At 53.3% G+C, this 21,553-nt stretch overlaps 1 protein-coding gene across 13 annotated transcripts in view; it reads right to left on the bottom strand.

Moving 5' to 3' along the window:
- LOC101657183 (coiled-coil domain-containing protein 134) overlaps nucleotides 1–21,553 on the bottom strand; it is a 104,396-nt gene that overhangs the window by 9,988 nt on the left and 72,855 nt on the right. For 2 of the 13 annotated variants that reach the window (XM_045289714.1, XM_045289730.1), the window contains 8 exons: nucleotides 19,675–19,756; nucleotides 19,202–19,308; nucleotides 18,169–18,300; nucleotides 14,014–14,125; nucleotides 13,152–13,273; nucleotides 12,848–12,932; nucleotides 11,235–11,416; nucleotides 10,873–10,944 (listed from right to left, as the gene is read on the bottom strand). In XM_045289714.1, coding sequence (XP_045145649.1) covers nucleotides 10,873–10,944; nucleotides 11,235–11,416; nucleotides 12,848–12,932; nucleotides 13,152–13,273; nucleotides 14,014–14,125; nucleotides 18,169–18,300; nucleotides 19,202–19,308; nucleotides 19,675–19,756 — 894 coding nt within the window. Of the gene's footprint in view, nucleotides 1–10,872; nucleotides 10,945–11,234; nucleotides 11,417–12,847; nucleotides 12,933–13,151; nucleotides 13,274–14,013; nucleotides 15,089–15,209; nucleotides 15,495–15,598; nucleotides 15,681–18,168; nucleotides 18,301–19,201; nucleotides 19,309–19,674; nucleotides 19,757–21,553 lie in introns of those variants that run through there. The other 11 variants (XM_045289724.1, XM_045289741.1, XM_045289720.1 and 8 more) reach the window with 11 other exon arrangements.

Raw genomic sequence — 21,553 nt, 5'->3', positions numbered from 1 at the left:
ATGGGGAGCTGATATCAGGGGCTCAAGTGGGAAGAGAATGCTTTGAAAATGATGGCAGCATTTGTGCAAAGGAGCTTGACACATTGGAAGAATGTATGGATTGTGACAAGAGACATAAGAGCCCCCAAGAAAACTATTTTTTTAAAAAAGATCCATTGTTGCTGGCTCCTATGAAAATGAAATGAAGCAAAATGAAACGAGAAACAAAACAAAATAAATGGGCACCCTACTTGTCATGGTTCCATCTCATTAGTACTGAGTCCTCTTCCAGCACCCGCCCCGGTGGACACCCCAGTCAAGCAGAAAGGAGTACCTGCAGCCCGCCATGTCCCCTCTACACCGTGCCCATTGCCAAGGTCTGCATACTTTCTGTCTCTGTCACTACCCCTATCACCTCCTCCCCCTGGACCAAGACACCATCATCTGTCTCTGAGATGATAGAGCCTCCAAAAATCTGCCCCAGGTCCCTTGGTCCCTCCTCAGCTTGGCCTTAACAGTCCCTGGGCCCGGCTCCTCTCCCCTGTGCCTTCCCCACCTCACCCCCAGCAAATCCTGCTCTGTGCTAGCCAGTGAGCTCACCCACCAGCTCCAAGCATTCTACTCAGTCATCTCCTCCTCTTCCCCTTTGATCCTGATAGGACCTACCACCTATCATTCATATCCCCTCTCACTGTTCCTTGTCCCTGTGTGTCCTCAGTCCACAGGTTAGAGTCCACGGTCCCTCGTGACAACCTCACTGTGCCACATACCCCCAAAACCCACACAAAGCTCCACCTCAAGTCTGCTTAGACTCTACTTCCTGCTTCCTCCACCCCTGCACCCTCACAGCTGAGCATGAGGGAGAAAAACCATGGCGATGGCTGGCCTGCTTTAACTCTGCAGCACTCACGGCTGGTGAAAGGAGTGCTGGGGTGTGCAGCAGGTATGTGCTTGACTGCTGGTAGAAATGGCCAGTGGTTCAAAGCCTCCCAGCGGCACCACAGGAGAAAGAGCTGGCAAGCCGCTCCTGTAAAGACTCCGTTGACCTCTTGCTATCAAGTCCATTTTGAGTCAAGGTCATCCTTCAGGTCAGAGTAGAGCTGCCTGTAAGGGTTCCAAGGCCATAAAGTCTTCATGGAAGCAGGTTGCCACATGTTTCTCCCTCGGAGCAGTGGGTGGGATCCAACTACTAACCTTTTGGTTAAACGGAGGGCCGAAACAGTGCACCACCAGAAATCCTTCTGCAAAGACGGTGGTCTAGGAAGCCTGACAGGCAGTTCTGCTTGCCCTACAGGGTCACTGAGCTGAAATAGACTCCCGGCCACCCGACAACCACCACCTGTGATGGGCCCCGGTGTGCCTGCTGGCGACCCAGGACATTTCTCTGGTCCGCTTGGCCTCCACTTTCTGCTGTAGCATCTCCTCTGGCACGCCTCCTCACTCAGCTTCATAGGGAATGGATGCACCTAGAGTAACTTCTAGAAGCCTGGGCCACTGTCCCCACCCCATGGTCCCTGTCCCCACCCATTAGTTACCAGCCCACTTGCTTCTGTACCCACTGACTCTACAACCCCTCTGGTCATAGTTAAGGCTCCTCCACCCCTCCCCTGGGCATCATATGCGACCTTTCAAAGGGACAAGCCTGGAGCAACAGGGCAATCGACAGCCTGCGGCAGCTCCCCCGCCCCCAAACCTATACCGCCGCCCCTCCCTCCTTCCTGCTCTGCTCCCTTTCACTGCAAAAACCCTTCCAGTGCCTGTCTCCACTTGCTGGGTTCCCTTTTTCCCCAAAGCCAATCCGACCCAGTGTTTGTCCCACCACCACTCCAAACCAGCTTTAGTAAGAACTCCGGGGGCTCCCACATTGCGACACCCAGCAGTCAGGTATGTCCACATTTCTGTGACCTTCTGGCAGTGTCTGACACAGCTACCAGCTACCCCTTTCTGGAAGATTCTCTTCAAGTGGTCTTGGGGAATGTGCTGGGATCACACCACTCACTGCTCCTTGGGCCTGGCTGCTACTTCATCCCCATAACCCCAACCTCTGGCTGCAATGGTCCCCAGGCCTCGGCACCCAGGTTCTGTGTCCACCTGCCCTGGCTCCTGATATCTTTTTCCAAAGTAGGAATCTCACATCTACAGCGTCCAATTGCTACCGCCTTGGCGTCTGCGTACGTGCTCAGCAGGCACAGAAACAGCCCCTCAACTTTCCCAGGACCTGACTCTTCCTCATGCCTGGGCAACACAGAAAGCAAACTGGCCTTCTGTTCTGGGTTCCTGGGTGCTGGACCCCCTAGGGGTCAGATAGGGACTAGCCCTGGGACCCTTGGGAAGGCTGATCAAGCCTCACCAGATCATGTAATCTGTCACACCGGTGCTGAGGAAGGTAGGGACAGAGGAGGGCCCCGGGGGATGTGGAGGCACTACCTGGGAGCCCCCTTGGACCCTTCTTCGTCTGTACTCCTTCTGGTTGTATAGAGTAACTATTAGATCACCCACTGCCCTGGAGTCGACCCCCACTGTAGCGACCCTCTAGAACAGAGAACTGCCCCTGTGGGTTTCCAAGACTGTAGATCTTCAGGGGAGCAGATGGCCTCATCTTTCTCCCGTGGAGCAGCTGGTGGGTTCGCAGTGCTTCCCGGTCGGCGTTACCAGGGCTCCTGGACTCCATGTGAACTTTGTGTCAGTTGAAGGGAATGGAAACTAGCAGGTCAGAAGTTAGGGGCTGGGGACTCTGGAACTGTGGCTGGTAGCCTGAGATTAGAGGAAACCCCAAAGTTTGGGAAGTGTGTGTGTGTAGGGGGTCATGTGGACTTGTGTTTGCCACTGGTATCCTCGGCCCTAGCCCATAGCAGGGGGGATGTGGGATGGGGGGTGGGGGTGGGAGGAACACTGTGGGGAGCACCTGGTTACAAGGCTGGAGAAGTGGGAACAGGATTCATGTGGATCCCGGTCATGCAGTAGCAATGAGGGTGGGAAATGCCCACTGTGCCCCCTGCTTAGTGGAACGCCCTGTCCCTCCCAGCTGCTCCACCAGGAAACCCAATGGGCTCTACCTTCAAAACATGGGCAGAACCTGACTACCTGTCACCATCTTCACTGTTGCTCTTTCCCCCCACCCTGGTTCATGTCACCATCAATGCCCTAACAGTGGAGCACAGCAGCCTCCTTAATGCTGTCCCTGTTTCGACCTCGGTCACTGGCTGTTCGCCACACAGACGGCATGGGGATCCTTGCAGGGGGCAAGTCAGGGCCCTTCACCCACTTCTGTCTCCCAGTAAATGCCAACACCTTCGACGACCTGAGGGCCCTTGAAGACCTCCATGGCTCTTGGAGATCTGTCTTGCCACCCTGACCTGCTCTCCTGGCACCAAAGCTATAAACAAAACCTTTCTGCCCTCAAGTCGATTCCAACTCATAGCAATCCTATAGGTCAGAGGGGAACTGCCCCAGTGAGTCTCCCAGGCTGTCACCTTTACCCCAGCAGACTGCTCCGTCTCTCAGAGCAGTCGGTGGGCTCAAACCGCCAACTATTCCATTCTAGCAGCTGAGCACTCAACCATTGTGCCACGCAGGCTCCCCTCTCCTGCCCCGGTCTACTCACTTCTTTCAGGACTTCTCAGTGAGACCTGTGTCCAACCCCCGGAAATAGCAGCTGCAGTCTCACCCTGCCCCCAGCATTCCTTAACGATCTTGCCCTGCTTTTGCTCCAGATCTTTGACGAAACAGGTGGACGGACACAGTGGCTGCCACAATGGGCTCCAACACGGCTATAACGATAGAGCAGGGCCACGGGTGTTTGTTCTGCTGTCCTCAATGGCACCCCAGGATGACCAATTGGTGACATCCAGTGGAGACCCCTGTGACGAAGCTGGGCTCCATGTACCTGACACTGACTCTCTGTGTGGCCCCTACACTTGCCCTCCTCTTGAGGTGCCATGGCCTGCAGGGTCACAGGCATGAAGCATCTTCGCAACAGCCCATGCTGGGAGAGGCTACCTGCTGTGGCTGTCAGTGCCCTTCGTGCCGTGACTACAGCCAGCAAACTCGGGGTACGTGTCAGTTGTTTTGTCTGAAGGGGTGGCAGAGCTGCTTCAGACAGGAAAGCTGTATCCCCAGTTCTGCTGCTCAAGGAAAGCCATTGGTTCCCCTCCGTGGTCTCAGCCCCTTACACGTCACAGAGGCTCCCTGACACACTCAGGCCGGGTCCACTGATTGGAGACTGATGGTGCTGTGTGGGAACTGCCCTCCTCCCCAGGCCTGCTGACGAGGTAGCCTTGGTCAGCGTTCAAGAACTTGAATTTGGAAGTGTGCCCATCACCCTACTGAGGAGAACAGTTCACTATATTTAACCCGTCTGCCCAAACGATTTAGCTTATGCTGAATATCTGATTCCGTTCTGGGTGTCTGGCGCTTTGGTTACCCTAGGTCCAGGCCACCCACATCTGATTCCTGGAGACCCCATGTGTTGAGTGGGACTGCTCACGGGTTCTCTCGCTCATCGTCTTCACAAAAGCTGATGGCCAAGTCTTTCTTCTGCCATCCTGCTGGGTCAGTTTGAACATCCACGCTCCAGGTTAGTAAATGAGCGCAAACCATCTATGCCACCTAGGCCCCTGATAAAAACCCTGGGCACCGGGTCTCAGCGGGCACCCCTGGTTGGCAACATCTCACAACTCATTGCTGGGGGCCTTAAATCCATCCTTTGTAAGACGGCTGGGAGACAACCTCGGAAGCTTGGGTTTTGCTACTCACCCCACCCCACCCCCAACATTACCCCATGCCTGTTCCCTCTGCTGTTATGTTTTGCATCAGCCTGCTGTAGAGTAACAGCTGTGAGGACAGCTATATGCTAGTCTCAAGTCTCCCTAGTGAATCCCCAAATGTCAGGGAGTGGAGGGGGGGCTGGCCTAGGGGAGGAGGCCTAAACGCAGTTGTTCACAGGCAGCAGCAGTAGCAGCCATCCAGCCCCAAATGTGCTCCCTGTGGTTACTGGCAAGAACACTAAAGATTAGCAGGCCAGCCCAAACCCCTAATGGGCAACAGACTGGCTTTGGAGCATAACGTAAGGAGCCTTGATGGCGCTATTGGGAAAGTATTAGACTAACTGCGAGGTTGGCTGGTCAAACCCACCAGTCGATCTATGGGAGAAAAAAGAGACTATCTGCTCCCGGAAAGATTTAAAACCTTGGAAACTCTCTAGACTCGAAAATAGGTTCCCAAGTTGATTTGGCCTACCCTTCCCTTTTCAGGGGAAAAAAAAAATCACTCAGCATCTTCTTGGAAATTAAAAACTTTTGTACTATAACCCACAAACCAGGATAAAGTATAGGTATCTACTTTTGTAGTCTGCCCCCACCCTCACCCCCACCCCCAATCACTGCAGTGCAACACACCAGGGGGATGGATCACCCCCTTTGGGAAATATTACTATAGGGGTCACTTGGAGTCAGACGACTGGATGGCAATGGGTTGGGTTTGGGTGGTACCATTGGTTAAGGCACTCTCTGCTACCCACAGGCTGCCAGTTAGACCCCAGCCAGAGGTGTCTCAGAAGACCGGGCATTCTGCTTCCAGGGATCAGACACCAAAACCCCATGGAGCCCAGGTCCACTCCGATACACCTGGCTGGTCCTGCCTCAATGGCAAATGGTTTCCGTTTTTAGGGATTTAAAATAAGACCTACTGGCCCCCCCAGGAGTGTGGGCTGAAGCCCTCCTTGTAGGCTGGCCTCGCCCGCTGTCTGAAGCTCTAATGGTAGAAGGTTGGTGGCTGTAAAGGCCAGCCAGCCAATGATATCAATTAAAAGTCATCACCCTTGCCTTAGATGATACTACTAATGCCTGGGTCTGTGAGATTTTTGTGAGTCTGGGACTACTGTCAGAGGTGTAGCCAGCTGGTCTACCACGTGGAAGACTATAAACTGGTAGGCTAAAGACAATCCCCCCAACTAAAGACACCCACCTCTCTTTAGGGCCACAAACTAGAGCTAATCTGTGGCTGTCAACAGGCCAGTCGGAGTCACACATATAGATGGCATAGGGAGGCCTGCTCGCAATGAGACTGGTGGGAGTCAACTAACTGACCAAGCCTACCCCTCCCAGGCACCTGCCACCTGGATGCATCACAGCACTAGACGCGGCCACACCGCTGTATTTCTGGTTCAGCTCCCCGGAGCCTCTTGCTGGGGCAGCACTGACCCAGGTCATAGGGACAATGACCACTTGGTTGAGTCCACTGCTCACCAAGCTCCCCTGCAGGGGTCCATGTGAGCCAAGATGGGAGATACAGTGGGTCTCTGCACACTCTGTAAAAATGCCATCTCCCACGCACACCTGCCCTTCTGGATGGCCCTTGGGTGAGGGTCGGGGATGGCTGCAGAAAGGTAAAATGATGGGTAGTGGGCTAGGACAGCTGGGTGGCTACACCTCAGACCTGAGAGGGACTGAAGGAGGGGACGGTGACTGCTCTTCATTGCCTTAGATTCAGCATGGCCACCTGGCAAAACAAGCCTCGGTCTCCCTGGGGCCAGTGTGGGTTGCAATGGACAATGTAACCGGCCAGTGGTCTCGTTGCCCCTGCCCTCGTGATGGAGAAGCAGGGCAGCTAACGGGAAGAGGCTGTTGTGCTGGAGACCAGCAGAAGAGGCTCGTGCATGGACTCAGTGCACAAACAGGCATCAAGGCCTGTGGCTCAACCCAAAGGAAGAAACGCTGGATGCCCGAGCAGCCCTGTGTTATGCCAGGTAGGGCAACTGAGGCCACAACTCCTCTGTGGCCATGCCTTCTGGGGCCCCCAAAGGGTGGGAAGCTGATCCAAATCCAGTGTACCACCCAACCCCAAGTGGGCTTGGCCTGTCCCGCTGGAATACATGGAAGAGACGGGGACACGGAATGTCTTTCCACTGGGACAAGGCCTGCTATTTGGTCCTGTAATTATTCACCAAGATGCCAAAGAACAGCAGCTGACGCGCTCTCCCGTGGGTTGTATTGGATAATAGGTTAGCCTTCGATTATATCCCAACTGTTTAAAGTAAGGCGTCTCTGGTGGTACAGAAGAGAAAGAGTACCATCTGCTAGCCAAAGGGGGGGTTGGGTGGGGTGCCTCCACCCAGATATGTCTTGGAAAGCCCAGCAGTCTGCCTCTCAAGAATCAACCATGGAGAAGGGGGAGGAAGAGAGAGTGGAGCACATCCTGGCCCACCAAACCTTGACGACAAGATTCCTGATCCGGGCAGCCAATCCACAGAGAGGACCATGTGGCCAGCCCCACTATGAGACATGACATCCCTCACTGACCCATAGCAGGACAACACTGGAGACACAGTGTGGGAATTGCGCCCAATCTGATCCCACCACACCAAGGCAAAACACTGAGGGTGTGCAACAGAACAGCAAGGGGAACAGAATGAAGTCCCCAGGGAATACCGAAAATAGACTTTGGGGCCAGGGCTTGGCACCCCATCTGACTCGACCAGAAAATACTCCTAAAGGCCAACAAACTGTCCTGTAACTAACTGCAAGCTTTTCTTTATTGTTGTTGTGTTTTTTTTGGTCATTGGCTTTTTGTTGTTGTTGTTTTCTTTTGTTGCTTGGTTTTGCTCTGTCTTGTTTTTGTACATACTATTATCTCTGCAGGTCTGTCTAAATATGATAGGCTGGATGAACAATCTGGAGGAGAAAACAATGGGACCAACAGTTCTGGGGAGATATGGGAGAGGCGGAGGAGTAGGGAAAGGAAGTGGCGTTAACAACCCCAGGGACAAGGGAACAACAAGTGATCCAAATCAGTGTTGAGAAGGGTGTAGGAGGCTTGGTAGGGCATGATCAAGGGTAATGTAACCAAGAGGAATTACTGAAACCCTAATGAAGGCTGAGCATGATAGTGGGACAATAGGAAATTAAAAGGAAATAGAGGAAAGAGCTAGGGCATTTATAGAGGTTGAGATAGTTTATTGTGCCAGCCTGGCCGATAAACACAAGTGGGATTAACTGAAGGGTGGAGAGATAAATGGCTCTACCTGTGGGATGCCTAGCCTGTGAACTGTGTCACTGTAAGTTGAGGTCCCTTTAAGATATCTCTGGAGCTGGGGACTGGCGGTTGGTGACCTGGCTGACAGTTGGTGACCTGCCTTATGATTGGCTGCTGTGCTGAGATAGCCTAGCTCTCTCTCTATCTAGAGGAAGACCTGGCAGCAGACTAGACTTAAAGGACTGCTAGTGTCTCACAACTCTCTCTCACGGGAGTGAGTTGCACTGAGCCATTTGTACTGCTTTATAATTTAGCTGTTCATTTCTTGTTATATATCATCTTTATAAATAAATATATTAAATTATCAGCAATTTGATTTTATCTCTCTAGAGAACCCTGTCTAACACAGAGGTCTAAATAATGGCATATACATATGTAAATATATTTATATATGAGGATGGGGAAATAGATCTATGTGCATATATTTATAGATTTAGTACTAAAGTAGCAGATGGACATTGGGCCTCCACTCAAATATTCACTCAAAGCAAGAATACTTTGTTCTATTAAACTGACATTCCATGATGCTCACCTTCCCAACACAATCGCTGAAGACAAAGTGGGTGCATAAGCAATTGTGGTGAAGAAAGTTGATGGTGCCTAACTATCAAAAGATATAGCATCTGGGGTCTTAAAGGCTTGAAGGTAAACAAGCAGCCATCTAGCTAAGAAGAAACAAAGCCCACATAGAAGAATCACACCAGCCTGTGTGATCATAAGGTGTCGAAGGGATGAGGAATCAGGCATCAAAGAACAAAAAATAATATCATTGTGAATGAGGGGGAGTGCAGAGTGGGGACCCAAAGCCCATCTGTAGGCAACCGGACATCCCCTTATGAAAGGGTTGCAGTTAAGAGATAAGCCAGTCAGGGTGCAGTGTAGCAATGATGAAACATACAGCTTTCCTCTAGTTCCTAAATGCTTCCTCCCCACCATCATGATACCAATTCTACCTTAAAAATCTGGCTAGACCAGAGGATGTACACTAGTACAGATAGGAACTGGAAAGATAGGAATCCAGGATGGATGATCCCTTCAGGACCAGTGGTGAGAGTGGTGATACTGGGAGGGTGGAGGGAGGGTGGGGTAGAAAGAGGGAACTAATTACAGGGATCTACATATAACCTCCTCCCTGGGGGATGGACAACAGAAAAATAGGTTGTTGGGGGAGGTCAGATGTGAAGGCATTCCCCCCCTGAGGGCGATCAGTTGCCAAATTGCAGTGGGCCCTGCACCCTGCCTCAGGGGACAATGTACAGGCTCCTGTAGGTGGAGTTTACACCCTACTGATAATGGTTCCTATGGAGACCCAGGGAACAGGTCAAGGTTGAGCTGCCATCCTGAATCTGGGATCCAACCATCTTGTCACATGTATACCCCAGTCCCTCCTCTTCCTGTTGTGTGTATGTCCCTGGACCACCCCCTCATTACTGTCTAGCCTATAATGTAACCCCTTCCTGTGACGTATGTCTCTACCTGTAATTAGTGGGCTGGCATGCCCCCAAAAGATATATAGGCGTGAGTCAGCAATATAGAGCTCTCTGATCTCTCTCTCTCTGGCTCCCCTCTCTTCCCCCTTCTCTCCCATCCTCTCTCCCTAGTTCCCTTGCCCTCCTTCCCTTCCCCCTCTCTCCACGTGGACCGCCAAGCTGGGCTGAGGTGAGCAATGCTACCATGTAATGTGTCACTGCATTATTGTATCTCTCATGCTCTCGATGACTTTAATATAATACTTATATATCTCAACCGTACAATTGTGCTTACTGAACCCGTGGGTAGTAGCAGCGAGTGCGGGCTGGCCCCCTCACCCCCCCACATTTAACTTAATACTACAGTAGGTGAAAAGAGATGTCAGAAAGTATAAGATATGACAAAATAATAATTTGTAAAGTATCAAGGGTTCATGAGGAAGGGGGTGGGGAGGGAGGGAGAAAAATAAGCTGATGCCAGGGGCTTATGTGGAGAGCAAATGTTTTGAGAATGATGAGGGTAAAAAATGTACAAATGTGCTTTATACAATTGATGTATGTATGGATTGTGATTAAGAGTTGTATGAGGCCCCAATAAAATGATTAAAAGAAAAAGAAAAAAAAAGAATCAGCCATTGAAAGCCCCGTGCAATCCAGTTCTATCGCAACACTTGTGGGATGGCCAGTACTTGATAGCAACTGGTTTCATTCTTTTTGTTTTTAAGAGGTTTAAACTAAGACCTACTGGCCCCTCAGGAGTCTGGAACCCTGGAGGACACAGTGGCTCTGTGCTACAGGCTGGCCTCCCCAGGTCCAGGAGACCTTGGAGGACGGGGCAGCCATCACCACCGGGCTGACATTCTGGCCACAGGTGTGACAGCAATAAAGTTGGGTCATATCACCCTCTGCTCATATCCATGATGACAGTCACAGGTCAACTTGTTACCTTGCAAGGAGGGTACTGGCCCCAGTCCCTTTCCAGCCCCTGCCACCCCTCTAGACCAAGCCAGTCCACCAGCCCCGAGTGCCCCCAGTGCACCCTTCCTGTCTTCATGACCCTGCCACCTCTGATCCCTTGTCCCTGCCTGCTCTCCCAGCCCACAGCCTCCAGGGCTCAGTGTCTAAAGGGCAGGTAAGACTGCAGCCTGACTCCCCAGCAGCCCTGATGTTCCCTGACGTGGGTGCCTGTGGAGACCGGGGGTGGGGGTGGGGGGTGTTCATAGCATTCCTCAAAGCTGGGACAGATAAGGAGCTGGAGGTCAAGGGTGAGCTAAGATCACAAAATCCAATGCACTGTGCCAGGTTTGTCTGGCCCCAGGCCTGTCCTGTGCTGCCCCACACCTGATGGCCAATGGCGGAGCCAGCACAGATGTGGCTGGGCACCAGTGCTCACCTCCGTGTGGTCTACTTTAAATGGGTTCTGGAAGTCGGACTCTTTCTCACTGATCCCCAACTCCTGCGCCATCTGGGGGTGAAAGAAAGCTGGTCAGCCCTTCATTCTGCCTCCTGCTCACCTCCCCCACCCGACCACACCCTCCACGTCAGGACACTACACCAGACTTGGGCAGAAATGGGCCAGGGGAGGACCTATCCGTTGACCACCCCTAAGGATCAGGACCAGCCTCACCCCTTGAGATGGGGGTCTGTGTGACCAGGGTGCTGAAGTTCATCACAGAGCAAAAGCCAGCCATTAACACTCAGGCCCAGGGTGTGCCACCAGACATAGGTGCCCCAGCGTGCTGTCAGAACGCTCACCAGGCCGAGGATAGGCGAGTGGGGCCCCTGGTCAAAGACGCCCGTCTGGTTGCAGAAGCTGATGCCCCAGCGGATGAGGAGGTTCCAGTTGGAGTTGTGGTCGAAGTAGTGATGCACGATCCTGGGGAAGCGCAGCACCACGTCGCCGAAGAAGGCCGTGTTCTCCAGCACATGTGAGAACGCTGCGTGAGACCATCTACTAGTGGCTGGGGTTGCTGCCCGCCTGCCGAGCCCAGTCGCCAGCCAGGAACACACACACACACACACACACACACACAGGAAAACACACACACACACACACACAGAGTATAACACACATACATACAGTGTCAGCCACTAATCCGAGCTGAGGCAAGGGCCGCCGAGCACAGCCTGCTGATACACACACAGGTTTACTGCCCACCAGCTCACGAGTTCCAGGACCACCCGGAAGGGGAGGTGGTGGCTGTTCCACTCTCGGAGGCGGAGGCGCCCCAGGACAGGCTCTGCTGGACATTGGCATGCACGTGACTGCAGCGTCTGCATGTGGGATCAGCTCTCTCAGAATGGTAGGGAGCGGATGGGCTCTTTTACCCTTTTGATTTTTTCTTTCCTTTTGAATGTTGCTTCAGATTTGATCTTGAAAGAAGGCTAGAACTTAGGTAAAAGTTGCAGAAATACTGCACTGAACTCCTTCTCTATGCCCTCTACCTGGTCTCGTCCAGTATTAGCATCTTATAAAACCATTGTGCAATGACCTACACCGGGAAATGAACATGGATACAGCATCAGTACCAAGTCCACAATTCATATCTGAATTCACCAATGGCCCACTGATGGCCTAGACTTTCTCTGGCCCACAGGTCCCTTTGCACGTCTGTCATGGTGGCAGCTCCCTAGGCCTAGGGGCCTGCCATGGCCATGGAGGGAGCCCCCACTGCGGTCATCCCAGCACACCTTCCTCAGCACTGGCCAGGCCACCTGCCAGGTGCATAACTAGACAAATGGGGTCAGGATCCTTAAGCTTCAAAACAGTCCTGAGTGTCAATGGGCATGGGCATCAGCCTGGCTCAAGGAAGACCCAGGGCTTTGGAGTTGGGGGAAGAACCATCAGGCAATCCACTTGTCTTTGTTCACTTGGGACAGAAACCTCCCTTCCTCCCAGAGTGCTCCTCACCCTCCTGTCCCAGGCACAGTAACCTAAGAAACATGTTGTACAATGTGAGCAGACCACGGGGAAGGAGGGAGTCTGGGAAGAAGAGATGGAGGGACACGGAACACTTGATTCTTTCGTCTCATCTATGTTTTTCTCACTTTCATCACACAAAGAATTAAGGGTGGTGGTGGTGGTGGGCTTTTAAAGGCGCCCTGTGGGGTGCGATGGCTAAGCGCTCAGCTACCAGCCGGAATGGTGGCACTCTGAACCCACCCAGAGGAAGTTTGGAAGAAAGCCCTGGCAATGTGTTTCCCAAAGGTCCCAATCCTGAACACCCTCTGGAGCAGAGTCCCCCTCTATACACTGGGCCATCAGGATTCGGGGAGTGACTGGAATGGGCAGGAAGGACTCCCTGGAGGAGGAAGGGGAGGAGGAGAAGGAAGTGGTGGTAGAGGTGATAGTGGGTGGGAGGACCTACCATCCTTCAGCTTCTCATCTTGGGGGAAGGGCCCATCCGGGAGCACGTCTGCAGCCACAAGCACCGCTCGAGAGTCCTCCAGCACCTAGGGAGGTGGCAGGGCTGAGCACTCCACAGAGGGAGTCCTCCAGCACCTGGGGAGCCTCCCAGAGCCCCAGAGCCTAGTCAACCCCGACTTTAGCCCCGTTGGCAGATTCCCCTTTGCACACTGTTCCTAGAGGGAACTCTTGCTCTCCCCTCCATGCCCACATCCAAGGGGCTTGGTGCTCCTCCCCACCACTGCCCCCCAAAACTGGGCCCTCACCTTAAAGAGCCCCTTGAGCATGACATCAAGGATCTTATACTGCTGGTGGATGTCATCCAACTGCGCCAGATTCTTCAGAGCCAGCAGCTGCTCCCGGCGCTTCACCTCAAACATCTTCTTGTCTGGGAAGCCGTTAAGCTAAGGGCTGCCATCCTGAGACTCCTGCCTGGACAGACTCAGTGGTGCCACTACCAACAGTGAGAACTCCCAGCGACCATGCATGGCTGTGCTGGGGCCCCGGGCAAGGACCCGGCTGTCAGAAGAGTACACACATCCTGGAATGTGCCATTTTTCCAGCTCACAGGGGACCCCATACCCAACAGCCAAGCCTCCAGAATGTGGCTCCTGTCTCCTGGGCCATGGGGTCTTTCTGAGTCTCCATGCCACTGCTCCCGCCCCGTCTAGGCATTCCTGTTCTTTCAAGACCCAACTGAAAAGCCATACCAGTGTCCCCTCCACAGGTCACAGAGTGCAGGAGTGGTATGTATGAAGACTTCCACATCCACACCTGTGAGCTCCTGAAAGCCAGGGGCTGGTCCTGCCTTATGTTGGTGGCCCGGCATGCCAGGGTCAACAGAGGCCAGAGGAAAGCAGCGCTCCTGAGTCCCCACCCAGAATCTCGCCCTGGAGCTGTGCCCTGGTGGAGCTGAGGTACGTGCTGCCTTCTGTCTGGTCCAGGAAGAAAGTGAGATCAGAAGGTAACTGATTGGCTCAGGGGTGGCTACAGCACCTTCCCTTTGCTTGTCTGATGGGCCTGACCCACCCCAGACCTCCCCCTCTCCCACCGCCATCAAGGAGCTAAGGGCTGGAGATACCTCATCTCCAGACCCCTCAGTCACCCCACTCCCAACTCGAGGGATACAGATCTCCAGGCTTGGGTGCAGGGAGGTCCTCAAGGTCCCCATGGTGCCCGTCCCAGACAGTCCCAGGGCAAGAAGGAAGGCCAGAATCGGAAGAAGGTCCATGTTCAAGACCTGGAGCCAGCAGAGAAAGGGGGTGAGACTTGGTGTCATGAATGACAGAGCACGCAGGTGGACAGAACTTCCCCAGCAGGGAGCCTGGCCCTGGATTGGCTTGGAGGTGGTGGTGCAGGGATGGGAGGGGCTGAACACCAGCAGGGATGCAGTGAAGCCTGGGATGAAGGGGAAGATGAAGATGCAGGTTAGGACTGCAGGGATGATGAGAACAAAGCAGCCAGCACCTAAGAGCCCTGGGCTGGTGCTCAGGCTTCTCTGTCCTCCTGCAAGTTACCTACTCAGCTTCCCAGCACCTCAGCTTCCTCTCCTGTGGAACAGGGATATGCATGTCACCTGCTGGCTGCAGGGAGGGAGCAATGGGCTAAGCCCTGGGCCCAGGGAAGGAGTGGCTGGCTCTCAGGAAAGGGTCTGGCCAAGGAGGTCCAGGCTGGTCATAGGGGATGGGGAAGGTCAGGTTTTCCCTCCTTCCCTGACTTGTCATCAGTAAGGAAGAAAAGCCATAGGGCAGTCTAGGGGAAAGGGGTATGCCACTCACTTTGGAACCAGATACCCCATTTAGCACCTGCTCCTTTCAGACAACATTCCACTGAACACCCATTCTGGCCTAGGCACTACAGGGTCTACAACCCATGAAAGCCCTCGCCCTAATGATCCTTGTGTTTCTTCTATAGGGGTAAAAGACACCTAATAAGCTTACTTTAAAAAAAAAGATGGAAGGAGAGGGAGTTGATAGGCTGTGTGTAAAGTACATCATCAGGAAAGGCCTCTCAATTGTACAGCAGCTCAATTGTACCACTATGGAAACCAAAACCCAGCAGTTAGGTGACTCTTCCAAAAGCACACTGCTATTCAGAGCAGACCCAGTATTTGACTAACCCCAGGGCTTCCTTTCCTTTCTGAAAGGTCTGTTGGGGCTCGATCACTGTTCTCTCACAATCCATGTTCTAGCGGGGAGAGGCTGTTACAGTGACCCAGGGACACTGAGGTCAACCCCCCTCCACGAGGGAAGTGAAGTCCAGAGAACCGGCAGGAGACGTCCCAAATCACGCAGCCCCCACCCCCACCCCCACCCCGCACCTACCACGGCTCGCGGTAGGCCCAAGACAGGGCAGAACCTGGTGGAGGTGGAGGTGGGGTGTCAATCTTCGGCCCTGGCCAAACAGGAGGGGTAGGAAGGAACGCCAAAAGTGGGAGTCAGCAGCTGCCTTCACCTCGGTCACTCCCACTTCTCCAGCCTCTCCATCCCGCTCCCGGGCGTGCTTCCCCACTCCGCCCACTCTACGGGGGAGCAAAAAGCAGCGACGCGCCATTGGGGTCCCGGGGCTGGGCACCCTGGCTGCTGCCCAGCCTTCAGGGCTCCCGAAGGAGGGCAGTCTTTTCAGTGGGGACGGGACCCGCGGCCGCTCATTCACGCCCGCGCCCTGCAGTGTACCCCAACTGCCCAGCCCCGAGTGCCCTGCCACCACCTACCGGCCGGGGCAGTGCGGCAGGTAAGACCCTAGGCGCAGCACCACCACTAACCCAAAGCTCCCGGGGAAGAGCTGCCGAGTGCGCCGCGCGGCTCCGCCCCGGCCAATGAGCGTCGGCCGCGACCACCGCGTCCCCCGACCTCACTTCCGGCCCCGCCCCGCCTTCGGTCGGCCAGCACTTCCCGCTGACTTTACACCCTAGTTCTCACGGCGACCCGTTAATGTTGAGCTGGGTGACATGTCTGAGGTCTGGGCTCGCTAAGGGCGCGTCAGGACACGGGGGCCTGGCCCTGCCGGTGGGGAGCGGGGTCGCCCCTCCGTTCATGCGGCCTCCAAACCTAATTCGTCGCTTATCACCGCTTTAAACTGCAGCTCTAGATCGACCTGGCGGGTGGGGACCCGCACCTCCATGCCTTTAAAGCTGGCGGAGTTGGCAGGGCTGAATCTGGGCGACCCGCATTCACCCTGCCAAACTATGGGGTCGCTGTCGCCAGCCCCCAGGAGTAGAGCGAAGACCTCGCTGGACGGGAGGGGCTGAGCTGGGTGCCATAGCAGGTGAAGAGCCAAGACACACGTGCGTGCGTAGCCAAGTATCAGCACCAATGGGCAAGACCAGGGAAAGGCTGAAGCCTGTGCAGTTTCACTGAGCTTGGAAGACGGGGAGGGCTTGACCTGGTTGGCTTTGACAGTCTATGCTTCTTAGAAGGGGGGTGAGAATTTGCCCGTATTTTGGGAGTTAGCGGACACAGACATCATGCTTCGGTCAAGTAGTGGGCCATCAAAAAGAGGAAGCCCCTCAATGGGATTGTGGCTGCAACAATGGACTGAAACAGCAATGTCTGTGAGGATGGCACAGGACTGGGCGGTAATTTTGTTCTGTTGTACATGAGGTCATTATGAGTTGGAACCAACCGATGGCACCTAACACCACCACCTCCACATAAGGTGAGGCCACAGGTAAAGTGCCTCTCAGAGCCCATGGGTCACAGTTCCCAAGGGACTCTGCCCTCCCAACCCTGGGGAGGAGGAGGGCCTGGCTGGTGTGCCTGGGTCTGAGGGAAGTGCCACACCGGTGCTCTTCAGGCATTCAAACATCCCTCTGCCCCCACCCCACCCTGCCCGCCATGCCATTCTTTGCTGACACATTCACTGCCCAGCGGGCCAGCGCACAAGCACAGGAGAGACCAGACTCAAGTGAGATGTTTCAGAGAGCCCACGCAGGCCTGCGAGGGAATCTGTATTTCCTGATTCCAGTTGAACAAGTGCTTGGCTGCTGCTGTCGTCCATTCATCAAACAGTTGTGCCCTGCCACGGTTTCCAGGCCTCAGAGCTCTGCTTCAGGACCTTCAAGGTCTAAGGCTCAGTCTCTGATGTGGGACAGGGATACGGCCACCCCTCCCAGGCAGCTGGCAGCAAAGCATGAAAGGAGAACAGCAGAGAGGAAGGACCAACTTGGGGGCCCCACAGTTCCAGAACCCAAAAGGGCAAGAGAGGTCATCCAGGAAGAGAGGTGCTTCTGAGAGTAGTGAACGGATTCTAGAAGCTGGGGAGCTACCTGATGACGGGATGAGAGCCAAGGAGGCAGTGTTGGGGTGGGAAGGAAACCCCCCCCCCCAATTCCCAGCAGTGTCTCTGGACACCACTGTCACACACCCCAGGGGGCTTTCCCAGGGACAGGACAGCCTCCCCACATGTTAGTCTAACTGGGCATGGGTGATTCTCTCCAAAACCTGCAGGGATAGCTGAGCTCCTTCCAGGTGTTAGATGTGACTCTGGAGACAGATAATTGGTCAGATCCTGATGCCACCACATACCAGTTGGGTGCCCTGGGTGCCTCATTCAATCTGAGCCTTAGTTTCCCCTCTAGGAAAGAGGATGGACATCACAGTAGCAAACATTCATACCATACAAGCAGGGCCAGGCGCTGTGCTACTTGCTTTACATGTACTCACTCACTCCTCCAACACCCCTGGGAGGAAGGCACTACACCTGCCCTGCCATTACCAGCTACTGTGGCTGATGGAAGCTCAGGTGCAGGTCATAGGCCTGCCTGCCCTCAGGGAAGTATGATAAACAAGCTTTCTCCTTGTCGACTCCTTGGACTCAAGGCTGTAGACCCCAGAAGTATGATAAACAAGCTTTCTCCTTGTCGACTCCTTGGACTCAAGGCTGTAGACCCCACCTCTATCCTGAAGCTCTCTTTAAGATTTGGGGCTTGAGCCCCTCATGATGCCATGGCTTTCCAGGGCCTGAGTAGCATTGCCCAATGCAAGAAAGGATACAGCATGTCTTGTGTGGGTGGCTGGGCCTGGGGGGCTTGAGAAGAAAGACCCTCCAGGGATGCCTGCAGGCTCTGGGCTATAGTGGGATCGTCCAGGAGGCCCATGCGCTGGACCTGATTGATGAGAAGGTGGGAGTCAGGCCTGCTCGGGGCCCACCCCACACAAGCCCACAGAATTGCCACCATCAACTCCTCTCCCTGTACTCCCTGTGCCCCTGGCTGGGATGACCAGAGTGTTCACTCTGCCCAGAAGGATGGTCTCATGGAGTCCTTTGGCCCCATCCACCCACCTGTAAGAAGAAGCCACGCAGAGCCTGAAGGGCGGTCCTCGAGAGTGTAGACATGTTGGCCGAAGCTGCGGCTTGCAGAATATGTGCCACCTCTTCACTGGAGAGGACAGAGCTGCTCTGGAACCGCACGAACTGGCCGGGGAGAGAAGACTGCCAGTGCGGTTGTGGTGGGCACTGCTCTCACCCACAGACGGGTCCTGGGTCCTGCCATGACTGCACTGGGCAGAGATCACAACCCAAGCCCACAAGGACCCCAGCCTTCAAAGAATGCATGGCAGGGGTGAGGGTGGGGTGTGTGGACCACTGAGTGGAGGCCTGCACAGCTGGCTTCTGATGGTCCCTTGCCTTACCTCCTGCATCCCCTACCATGCGCTCCCCCCTACCCCTTGTATGGCACAAACAGGGCCAGCATGAACTGTTTAGGGCCTAGCACCCCCTGGGGCTCTTGCACTTGCTGCTCTCACCACTAGAGCCCTTCCTCTGCCTAGTCCTCCTTCAAGCATCATTTAAAGGCACCTTCACTGCAGGAGCTAAGTGCCTGTGACATTCTGACATCTCCGCCTACCTTGGGCAGATGCAAGGACCCTTTCGGTGTGTGTCACTCTGCTGCCTGCTTCTCTGTCACTCACTCTGGCTTTATGGTTCACTCTCTGGGCTCTGTGCACTAGGCAATAGATGTATCTTCCATCACTGACTGTTGGCTGAGTTGCTGTCTCCTGCAGGTTGAGTGACCCATAACAGCAGAAAGTGCTTGGTTCCTGGATGTCTCCAAGGGCCTGGCACAGGACAGGTAGGGCCTGGTAACGTTTCATGAGTGAGTGAGCAAGAGAACCTGTTTGAGGGTCTCTTGTTGTCCAACATATATGGACGTTTCAGGGAATTTATTTTGTTTCAGGGAGTTCTTGGAGTAGGCCTCTGGTCACAGTGTGTGTGTATGTGTGGGCAAGGGGTGCCCAGCTCACCTGCCTTCGCAGAAGATAAGACTCACTAAGGTAAAGGTGTACCTGCCTTCTCAGGGCCTTCCTTTACATACCAGAGTCATGAGCCTCAAGACCTCGGGTCTGAGGAAGGAATTCTCCCCTGCATCCAAGAGGGTGGACAGCAGAAACCGGTTCCAGGGCTGGGAGGTCACGTGGAGGGCTACAAAAGCACCAAGGCCCCAGGGGTTAGTCCACTACCACAAGCCTCGCCACACCACTGGAGAGGAGGGCACAGGCTGACTCCAGAAGGCTCCTCTCGCCCTGCTTATCGCCCATCACTGCTAGCTGGCTCCCTCAGGTCACCCCACGACTGCACAAGGAATGGCTTAGCCACTTAAGAGCTCTGTGACTGTGACTGGGCACATCCTATGACCTCACTGAGTCTCAGTGTGGTCATCTTTAAAATGACCATGACAGTGACCCAGCAGTGTTGTGAATAGGGGACGGAATTCTGGGGCAGAGCAGTGATGGGGGCTGGCTTCCCAAACCCCCCATTGGGAGAGCAGAGAATACGGACGGTCTCTACCAATATCCGGGCTCCTGGCGTGAAGGTAGTCCAGCAAGGCCTCCAGGCAGCCGACACAGGCCTGAGACAGCAGAGGGTCTTTCTGTAGAACACACATGATCAGATAAGGTGTGGCTCCCAGTGGGTTTGGGTGCCAACTGAGCAAAAAAAAGAGCTGGCTGTTAGAGCTATTTGGGATTTTAGAATTTCAGATTTGGAATTGTGGCTTTGTATGAGGCTTTCTTTCTTTCTTTTTTTTGTTTTGAGGCTTTCTTAAGGAGCCCTCTCAGGAACCTTTCTAAGGTGGCTTAGGGAGTTACTCACTGGGTATCTTACCACAACCAGCTGCTCTGAGGGAGAAAAATGAAGCTTTCTACTCCCATACACATTTATAGCCTCAGAAACCCAAATAGGCAGTTCTACTCTGCCCTAAAGTGTGGCTATGAATCAGAATCAACTTGATGTCAATGAGGTGTGTTTTTTTTTTAGGTAATCAAGAAATGTTTTCTTAAAGGAAAGAACTAAAGGGCAAAGGACATTTATAGAAGTCTAAATACAAGCATGTACATATGTAAATATATATGTAATGATAGGGAAAAAATCTATGTGCATATACTTACATGTTAAGTATTAAGGCAGCAGACAGACATTGGGCCTCTACTCAAGTACTCCCTCAACACAAAAACACTTTGTTCTAATAATCTGGCATTCTGTGATGCTCACCTTCCCTGACACGATTGTTAAAGACAAAATGGGTGCATAAGCAAATGTGGTGAAGAAAGCTGATGGTGCCCAGCTATCAAAAGATACAGCACCTGAGGTCTGAAGATAAACAAGCGGCCATCTAGCTGAGAAGCAACAAAGTCTACATGGAAGAAGCACACCACCCTGTGTGATCATGAGGTGTTGATAGGATCAGGTATCAGGCATCAAATACCCAGAACAAAAATCATATCAATGTGAATGAGGGGGAGTGCAGAGTAGAGAGCCAAAGGCCATCTGTAGACAATTAGACATCCCCTTACAAAGGGTCACAGGAAGAGTTGAGCCAGTCAGGGTGCAGTATAGCACTGTTGAAACATACAACTTTCTTCTAGTTCTTTAATGCTTCCTCCCCCCCATTATGACCCCAATTCTACCTTATAAATCTGGCTAGACCAGAAGATGTACACTGGTACAGAAATGAGCTGATACAAAGGGCTCAAGTAGAAAGAAAATGTTTTGAAAATGATGATGGCAACAAATGTACAAATGTGCTTGACATAATGGATAAACATATGGATTGTGATAAGAGCTGTATGAGCCCCCAATAAAATGATTAAAAAAAAAAAAAAAAAGCAAAGCTGCTAACTGCAATACCAGTGGGGCAAACTCACTAGCTGACAAATCTGATTTTTAAAATTGCTTAAAAACAGACCAACAAACAGTGCTACTACACTCTCCTTTTGGAATTGTTTGGAAGGCAATGAAGAGAATGAGTCAAGCTTGGCTGCTTACCAGGGATGTGACCCTGGGCAAATGACTGAGGCTGTTCTGTCATCCCTGGGAGAGGGCAACAAGAGTGCCTGGGCTGCTGAGAAGAGACCCAGTGCTCACCAGCACTGGGCTGCCAACCCAAAGGTCGAAAGGCCGAGGTTGGCAACTGAAACTCACCAGCTGTTCTGAGACAAGAAGGGGTCTGCTTCTGTGATGAAGATGGGTGGCCTCAGAAAACCGATGGAGCAGTTTTGCTCTGTCCTCTGGGGGCACTGTGAGCTGGAACACCAGCAGGTTTGGCTTTGTGGTTTTGGTGCAAAACCACGTGTAATATTTGAATACTTTTCATCAGCCCAGAAAGAATCCTCACAACCAAGAGCAGTCACACACGCACTCCCTCTCTCTGTCTGGCTCTCACTCACAC

The sequence above is a fragment of the Echinops telfairi genome, unplaced genomic scaffold, assembly GCF_000313985.2.
Source record: "Echinops telfairi isolate 266 unplaced genomic scaffold, ASM31398v2 ScPeMD7_2;HRSCAF=8, whole genome shotgun sequence".
NCBI classification, from domain to species: domain Eukaryota; kingdom Metazoa; phylum Chordata; class Mammalia; order Afrosoricida; family Tenrecidae; genus Echinops; species Echinops telfairi.
Note: the sequence above shows the minus strand (reverse complement) of the source record. Positions and strands in the feature narration are given on the sequence as shown.